We start from the raw sequence: 9,258 nt of genomic DNA on the forward strand, positions 1-9,258 counted from the left end.
GCGCTGAGGCGGGTCCCTCTCTCCCCTGCTGATGCTCACATTGCCCCTGCATCCTCTGCAGGACAAGAAGCTCATCAAGGCCTTCTTCGAGGTGCTGGCGCACCCCCAGAACTACTTCAAATACACGGAGAAGCACAAGGAGATGCTGCCAAAGTCCTTCATCAAGCTGCTGCGCTCCAAAGTTTCCAGCTTCCTGAGGCCCTACAAGTAGTGCCCTCTGCCCCAGACCCAGGCTTTGAAGACCCCAGATGCCTCAGCCCTCAGAGCCGGCAGCCCCCACCCCCAGATAAGGAACTCTCTCCTCTCTTTTAGAGAAAAAAAAAATCACTATATAGACCCAAGAACTCTCCCTTTCTGTCGCTCTAGCTTCCTTTCCTTGTCTCTCTGCCTCTCTCTCTCTCTCTCTACCTCTCTCCTGTTTTTCCTTTTCCTGCATTCTCCCTGGAAAAGCCATTTAGTACTGGCTGTATTCCCCCTGAGGGGCGCAGGAACAGTACCCCTCCAGCCACACCGCCCACTTTACCAGCTCACATCTCTAACCCCTTCAGCTTAGAAGAATGCTAGAGGCCCAGGAAAGAAGTGGGTCTGCTGGGGAATGGGGAGGGAGAAGAGGGGCTTCTGCCATTATAAGGTTGTGCCTTACTAGTCAGGAACCAAAATGTCCCCTGGCTGGGCCCCCCCACCTGCCCCCCTGCCCCCAGGTGATTCTAACAACCCAAGGTTCTGTCAAAGAGGCCGTTGACTTACAGGCTTAATGCTAGCACTGGTCCTCTGGGGCACGTGGTGTGAGCTCTGGACCTTGGGTTTGAGCTCTGGACCGCCCACAGCCGCTTCCGGGTCTAGACAGCTCCTCTACTTCTGCCATGTCTGCTTGGGTCCAATCCACGAGGGCTTACAGAAGGCCCACACCACTGGGCTGGTGGACACAGCGAGTGAGGACGAGCAGCAGGCATTACCGTGTTGAAAGTGCTGCTGTCACTCCCCATGAAAAAGACTATATATATCGCTCTGCAGGACAGAAACCAGGTTCTATAGCATCGCCAAGAAAAAGAAAAAAGAAAAAAAAAAGCAAAGAAATTGCATCATCTAAAGGACTAGACTACAGAACAACTGGAAGCCAGCCTCAAACCCTGATCCTTTTTCTTGTCTTCCCTGGCCCAGCCATCCCCTCCCCTGATCCGAGTGCTCCCTGGGGGAGCCCTACTCCCCTTGCTAAGTGCTGTCCTTAAAGAAACATGGCTGCTAAGCAGAAGCCAGCCTGGGCCTGACCCCAGACTCGGCTTTCCCTTGTAGCCTCAGATGGCTTGTGGGCTCCACCAAAGAGGACCCCACTCTGCAGCCAGCCCAGAGCCACCTACCTCTGGCCCCAGGCTATGGGCAGCAAGAGGAATGCGTGTGCACTTGGCAAGCCTTCTGCCCACCCCGTCTACATCTAATACGTGCAATCATTACGTCTATGTTGTCTAGAGGGAGGGGTTTTGTTTTCTGGTTTTGTTTCTTTCTCCTGTGTCAGAGCAACCCTATTTATAGCTGCCCGCAACAGAGGAGTCTATGTTTGGAGTGAAGAGAAAGGTTTTGAATCTCATGAACTTTGAGTGCTGGAGCATCTGATCTGTCTGTACTCCTCACCCAGGGGCCATCCACACCTCCTGAGCTCTCGGTGTGGGTAACCCAGGGCTGTAACTCCAAGGCACCTGACGTGTAGGACAGTAATTCTGGGGACTTTGTGGAGCAGGAAGGAGAGGGACCTGTGTTTGCTAAACCAGTCCTGCTACCCCTATGCCTCTCCATGATTCAGTATGGACCTCATGATTGTAGAAGGCGATGGAACTGGTCAGTGATTCTCTACCCCAAGAGGGAAACCTCCATCTTTTCCCTGCCTTCCTCCCGTTTTCCCTTGGTGTGCACATGGAAGAGGACCAGGACAAACCCCCTGGGGATGGGCTGACCAAGGGCCCTGAGGCCAGAGACAAGGCTGAGGAAGCCAAGAATAGGACAGGTATCCAGGCATGAAGCTGTTTGCCTGAACTTGGCCATCCCCTCTCTGAGTTGACTTCAAGCCTAGTTGCCTCAATTACTGCTTTTCAAAAGGAAGAAGAAGTAAGTCCATGCGTAAGCCTCAATCCACTGCTGCCTGTAAAATTATTTTCCACTTGTTCCTTCTCATTCCCCCAAAGCTGTGGTCCTAGTCAATCAAAGGCTACCAATGACTCATAGTGTTTATTTCCAAGTGACTGTTCTAGGCCACTGCTCCCCAGGAGACGCCACACTAAGTAAAGCCTGACCTCCACCCCCTTTCCCCAGTCAGTAGCATTACTATCCAAACAGCCTTAAGGAGTACGTAGCCAATGTCACAGCTATATCCCCTCACATCCACTAGCCACACCATGGCTCTTAGGGGTGGAGTATCTGTCTCCCTTTGTGTCTCTGGATCAAAGATGGTGTCACTATAAAGATCCAAAATAGCTGCCTCCAAGCAGGGAAATGGTCAGTTAATGCATACTTCCTGGAATAGGCCATAAAAACTGATTTTTTTATTAACTTTGACCAGCCTCATTCTCTGCCAGGAGCTAGGATAACGTTCTGATTCCTCTCTTCCTACCATTTGCATCTCTCTTAGAAAGCCAGCCGGGGTGCTTCCCAAATTACGCCCTCAGGGTCTGGCTTCTTGCACGCACACTTCCTTTCCTGTTACCCCCTACCCCCTACGTATACAAACATGCTTCCTCCAATCGTCTACTCCATGGTTTCTGGGACCTGCAGATGATTTCCACAGTTTGGAAAGTACAGGCCACTAACTAGGCTTCTTAACTGATGTCCAGGCAGATCTTGGAGAGCAGGTGAAGACCTGCTGAAGTCCACCAAGTTTAATTGAGGTTGTCCAGATAGGGGGGTGGGGGGAGGTGTAAGAACCCAGACAGCTGTCCACTGAACCTATGGAGGAAGCCAGCCCTGGGGCATCAAACTCACTGAATGAGGACTCAACACTCAGGGACTCTCCCAGTGGTTCTCAACCTTCCTCATGCCGCGACCAACCATAAAACTATTTTCGTTGCTACTTCATAACTGTAATGTTGCTACTGTTATGAATCATAATGTAAATATCTGATATGCAGGATGTATTTTCAGGGGTCGCGACCCAGGCTGGGGAAGTGGAAAGATGGTGTAAACGGGAATCCTTCATGAATCGGCCCAGAGGCCGCTCAGCAGGATGGGTGTTTACAGGGCCACAGTACTCATAAGGCTTCATTTCTCTTAGTACAAAATCTGCCCTGATCTGAGTCTGGGAATGGAAAGCCATTTCTGGAGGGGCTCTGAGCATCAAGTAATGCGTATCAGAAAGGCACTTAGAGCCTCAGCAACATGTAACCCCTTTTACTTCTCTGCCTCCCTCTTTCTGAACTGGACCAGGCCCGTTCGCTAAGCCTGAGGGAACTCTCCTACAAATGCCCAGAGGCTGGCATTGAGCTATGACTGTTCTGACTTCCCCAGGATTGATGGGTTTAGTTTGGTGGAGGCTCATATTTGTTGCTGAAAGTTCAGTAATACAGTCCTGATTTTTGGTACTAATGAAACTTTTTATATTTGAGAATGTTCTCCATATGCATATGTAAGGTGATTCTGGAGTGGATTAGGAGGTCATATCTCAAAATGTCAGAAAACGTTATGGAGCATTCAAACTTTTGTATATGCTGCTTAACCTCAATATAAGAGGCTCAACCTAGGAGACAAAGGGAGACAAAGGATAACTGACCATTGCCAGGAAATAATGTTTATCTGCTTGGCTTCTTAAGCACAGTCAGAAAAAAGTGGAAGCAAATAACACAAGGATGTCTTTAAATTCAACCTGTCTCAATGGCAGCACATCCTGTCCTTGGGCCATTATGTGGACTAGTAACCCTTTCAGAAAATATATGATTACAGGGAATAGAATCCCCAGTTCTCTTATCAGCCTGTCTAGACAACACAGACAATAGTAGTATGGACAAACTGAAAACTTCATTCATTTGTGTGAGTTGAACTGAAGTTTCAGAATAACCATTATCACGTAGGAGGTTTTCTTTTTTCCATGCGGAAGAAATCTCAAAATATTGTATTTATATCTGCCTTCCACTGCTGCCGATATAACAAGTATCTCCTACACAATCAACAATAAACAGTAAATGATGCAGTTCATAGAATATTTTGCACTTGGAGAAAAAATGTATCTGAACTTGTAAAAAGAAATGTTTGGATTTTGTATTGTCCTTTTTTATTATTATTATTATTAAAATACTTAATGAAACTCCTCAGCCTGGCATCTTTCCTCCGTCTCAGTAACTTATCCTAGAGCCAGAAAAAGCTGTGAGGAAACAAAGTGTCTTCTGGCTTCTGCACTTACCCAGATTTTTCATTCCCCCACCTTATTCCTTAGAATTTGAAAAGGCGTGTCCCTTTTGTCTATTTTTAAAAGCAGTATCAAAAATTAGCCCCCAAGGGGGACCTAGGGAGCAGGGGAAATTTAGGATATTGTTCCTCCTCATCACAGTACGTTTCCCAAAATCTGGCCCGGGCCACGTGGCTCAGACGCCTCCCTAGTTAAGCTGTCCCACCTCTAGCCCAGTACCAGCAACGAGACTCCCCCCGGCCTGTGCTTTTCATGCTGTACATTCTAGCCATGAAACAGAAGTGTGACATTTTACCACCATTACTACAGGGCACGGGAGAGCAAGCTCCAATCTCATAAATGAGCAGTCCCAAATTCTAGGTTCAGATGACAGGTAAATCTTCATTGTTGCAATTTTATAATTTTCCGACATGAAATTTGGGGCCACCAACTTGGGGCCATTCTCTGACTTCTCTCCTAATCTTCTTATATTACAAAAACACCAAGTCTTCCCTCTTCTGCCTAGGACACTAGCAATGATGACCCAGAATAATGTACAGTGGAGTACAGATCAGCTCATACCAAGCAGTCTTTAAAATGGGGCACATGAAGACTTTCCAAGGCAAGGACATCAATCTGAAGAGAGTTTTAAGGGAATAAATTTCCAGATCCTCAACGTCTGTAAGAAATCTTCCCTAAAACTAATCTGTTTGAGAGCCAGTGGCATATTCATGCACATTTCCATTCTACCTCCTCTTTCATCACAGTCCTCGCCAAAAGAAAGGCATATTCCTCACCCACTCTGAATCTTAATGCATGGCCAGAGTGTAAAAACCTGGGAGTGGGAGGGAGGGGCGTTTTCCTTTTATATCAAAATAGTCCCATTATAAAGAGTCCTCTTATGTATTTCAACTTATGTTTACTATTTTCTACCTCCTACTTGTAAAAATGAAAGTAGTGATTAGCTGTTCAATCCATCATTTTTATTAATATGTAAGAAAAAGTTTGATCATGAAGTCTAACAAAATTATTAGTTTTTATTTTTATACACGATATGTTAATTGTTCCCAAAGCCTAAGTCAGAGTTCCACACAAGCACATACCCACATTTGTCAGGGAGATAATATGCCTTCTACCCTACTTATCGCTTAATAAATTAACTAATGGATTTAGCTATATGGCTTTATTCCAAATTATATAATGACTAACAGTATTATCTTGTGTTTATAAAAACTTTTTAATAATATTAGATCTATAGCCCTGGCCTATGTGGGACAGTGGTTACAGCACGGGTCCCACATTGAAGTGTCCAGGGTTGGATTCCCAGTTAAAGGCATGTACCTGGGTTGTAGGTTGGATCCCCAGTCCTGGTTCGGTGCGTGCATGTGGGAGGCAGCCAAATGATGTGTCTCTCTCACAGCAATGATTCTGTTTCTGCCCCCCCCCCCGCCTTCCACTCTCTCTAAAAATCAATGGAAAAAATATCCTTGAGTGAGGCTTAACAAATAATAATAATAATATTAGACCTATGTAATTTTAAACATGATTTTTGGCCATCAATTTTATAAGCTACAGTTAATAATTTATTTCCCAGTTGTTTTATCATATTCTTTAAAATGAACATTAACATATTTATTTAAATTGAAGAATAAAGTCCAACTTTTTCCTGAAAGAAATTCTGACTTGGCTGATTACCATAGAGGCTAGTAGTTTTAAATGAAGACTGGTTTTGCTAATTCCACAAATGGCAGTATTTTCCATATTGAAATAAACCTGCACTTCTGTATTTTTTAAAAAATGTTTTATTGATTTTAGAGAGGAAGGGAAAAGGAAAGATAGAAACATTGATGAAAGAGAAACATCATCATCAATCAGCTGCCTCCTGCATGCCCCGTGCTGGGGATCAGCCCCCAACCCAAGCATGTGCTCTGATAGGGAATGGAACCGGTGACTTCCTGGTGCAGGTGTTGATGCTTAACCACTGAGTCACACTGACTGGGCTGCACTTCAATATTTAAACAAAAATATGAACACATAATGATGTGGTTAAAAAATTATCAAAAAATAGTGTTGGCAATAGAGTATGAAAATTAATATCCAATTTAATGAGGTGTCTCTGAGTGAAAAGACAACAAAATTAATACTCATTTTTATAAGACTGAGACTCCAATGAACAGGTAACAAATCCTTTTGCAGATTAAGTGGTTTCCAATTCTTTGCTTTTAATAAAATTAAAGGAAGACTCTATTTGATAGTACTTGATAATAGTATTTGGTAATAGGACACTCTGTGATTGCTGGCATGTGACTCGGAAGTAGTTCAGACTCGAGGAATATCATTGTAACATATTTCCCAATTACTATGTGAACGAGGCTTCTCAGCATTTACGTCTATAAAAATAAAAAACAAGCAGAGAATTGATGAGAATTCAAAAGAAACACCATACTTCTCATTAAAAGATATAGTTTCAATAAATATTGTACTTTTTAGGTTTCACAAGTTATAAACATGTGTAATATATTTATTTTGTTTAATAAACTGTGTACTAGTCATAACTATAATGACAATTCAATTCAGGAAAAATGTTAACAAAGCCCATGGTCACAGGCTATAAATTTAAATTTACACTCATTTTTGTTGTAAAGTGTGACAGTGATCAATAAAAGACTTTAAAGCATACAAATATAGTAATTAGGATAAAGTTCTATATGGGAAGAAAATGGAATTGGGAGTTCAAAAAGGGAAAACTGTAAAATTTCTGTTAAAAAGGGAGCTCGTTTATATATTTTTTTAATGGGTGATGGTGGGCATCATATATTTAGAGTATTTGGAGTCCAGTGAATACATTAAAAAATGATGTAATGGTTTTAGTTTAAAATGTCAAAACTTACATCAAGTCAGAAATATCCTCTACAAGTATTTAAATTTATGATGGGAAATATAGATGTCAACTTAAAAATGGGTAATGGAGTACACAGTTCTTTAAAATTCTTTTATGAAGTCTCTCTTTAGAAAAAACTCTGAAGATCACTACTCTATATGGCATATTGCAGTGGTGAGGACCAAAGGCAGAACAGAAGCTGCTAGAAATGATCTTCAATCATCCACTCCAAAGTATTTTCCTCACCAGTTCTCCCGAGTACATGAAATTACCCACCATCAGAATCTTATTACTTCAAATGCAGACACTGGTTTCCTAGAGTGGTTTTTTGCTTGTTTGCTTGTTTTGTTTCGTTTTTTTTTTTTTTTTTATTGATCTTAGAGAGAGGGAGGGAGAGGGAAGGGGGAGGAGGAGGGAGAGGAACATCAACCAGTTGCCTCCCATACTGGCCTGAAACCTAGGTATGTGCCCTGAATGGGAATCGAATCCGAAATCTTTTGGTGCAGGGGACGATTCGCTCCAACCAACTGAGCCGCTCAGGCAGGGATCCCAGAGTTTCTGTTAATTGTGTAATGGGAGAAGGGATTAGCCAATCACATTAGGATCTGCAAGGAATGTGAGAAAGAACAGATGCATTTTTTATTATGAAAAAGGTGGTGGGAGGACAAACTAGGACAACCTGAATTCTGTTCCCTCTCTATTTCTAACCAGGAGTTGATGCTACAAGACAAGCTACTTATTCTCTGTGTATCCATGTAAAATAACTTGCTAAATTTCCACTGTAGTGGCCAGGCTGTTTATTTATACAACAGGAGATATATATAGGATTCATTACTCATCCTATATAATAAAACCTTAGTATGCAAATTGACCAAACTACAGAATGACTGGTCGCTATGACACGCACTAACCACCAGGGGGCAGACGCTCAACACAGGAGCTGCCCCCTGGTGGTCAGTGCGCTCCCACAGCCGGAGTGTCGCTCAGCCAGAAGCCAGGCTCCCGCTGTTGAGGCAGGAGCCTCTCCCGCCTCCATTGCAGGCGGGTGGTAAGGAGGGAGGGGTCCCAGACTGCAAGAGCCCTGGACTGCAAGAGGGATCCCAGACTGCAAGAGGGATCCATGGGGCCTAAGCTGGCAGGCGGACATCCCCTGAGGGGTCCCAACTGCAAGAGGGCGCAGGCAGGGCTGAGGGACACCCACCCAGTGCACGAATTTCATGCACCGGGCCTCTAGTATAAGAATAAGCCATCAGTTGCTACCCACTGCCCACCGAAACTGAGAACCTAAGGAAACAGTGGCCCCAGTCCAGCCTCAGGAAATGTTGAGCCAAAACAAAGATGGGGAGGAAGCAATGTCTGAAATGGAAGGAGAGGGCTTTCTGGTTAAGGTCTTCAGACGTGAGGAGAGGAGTAGGATGTCAGTGCCCCCGCTGGCATGTTTAGTCACCATAAGCCCCATACTCAGTACTTTCCATGTTTTTAAAGTTAAATTGGATGGGGGGTTTTTTTTGGGGGGGGGGGTGTGGAAGGAGCGGGAGAAAACAAGAGAAACTAGTTAAAGTCTAAAGGATAGAGCCGGAAAAGTTGCTCACCTCATTCCTCCAGGCACTCAATTCCTCTTCTAAAAGGCAACCTCTACCAGTTCCCTATCTGACCCCTCGCCTTATTAACTTATTTTTATTTTTTTACCAAAGACTTCCTCCCCTTCAATGTTCCCTTAGATTTCTGCGAGCGCCCCAATCGTAGCCTCTCCCTCGTGGGAGGGGCAAACAGTAAAAGGGCTCGGTTCCTTCACCCCAAGCGGGGATGCAAGGGGAGTAGGGGTTTCGCGGCTGGGGTGGGGCGAAGGGAATGAGAGTGAACCCAAGGGCAGGGGCGGTGCCTCGCGCTCCTCACCGTCCTCCTTTCCCGCAAGGAGCTCACGGTCCCCGCGCTGCTTCCCCGGGAGCTCGGCTCGCAGGCTGTGCCCGCGGACGGGAGGCGCGGCGACCTGGGCTGAGCCCGAGGCGCC

General features: G+C 44.8%; 1 protein-coding gene and 1 long non-coding RNA gene across 2 annotated transcripts in view; one reads left to right on the forward strand and one right to left on the reverse strand.

Annotated features, from left to right (window-relative positions):
* The window catches only part of SCUBE3 (signal peptide, CUB domain and EGF like domain containing 3), an 18,568-nt gene extending 18,346 nt beyond the window's left edge, over nt 1-222 (forward strand). The window contains exon 20 of the mRNA XM_015560847.1: nt 62-222. Coding sequence (XP_015416333.1) covers nt 62-211 — 150 coding nt within the window. The 3' untranslated portion in view covers nt 212-222. The remainder of the gene's footprint in view (nt 1-61) is intronic.
* A 738-nt stretch (nt 223-960) lies between these two features.
* Nucleotides 961-9,251, reverse strand: LOC107182346. The gene is made up of 3 exons (XR_001513071.1): nt 9,144-9,251; nt 6,625-6,756; nt 961-1,029 (listed from the first exon to the last, which is right to left on the reverse strand). It is a non-coding gene; the product is annotated as an uncharacterized LOC107182346 (long non-coding RNA).
* Nucleotides 9,252-9,258: the final 7 nt, after the last annotated feature.

Source organism: Myotis davidii, unplaced genomic scaffold, assembly GCF_000327345.1.
Source record: "Myotis davidii unplaced genomic scaffold, ASM32734v1 scaffold1036, whole genome shotgun sequence".
NCBI classification, from domain to species: Eukaryota; Metazoa; Chordata; class Mammalia; order Chiroptera; family Vespertilionidae; genus Myotis; species Myotis davidii.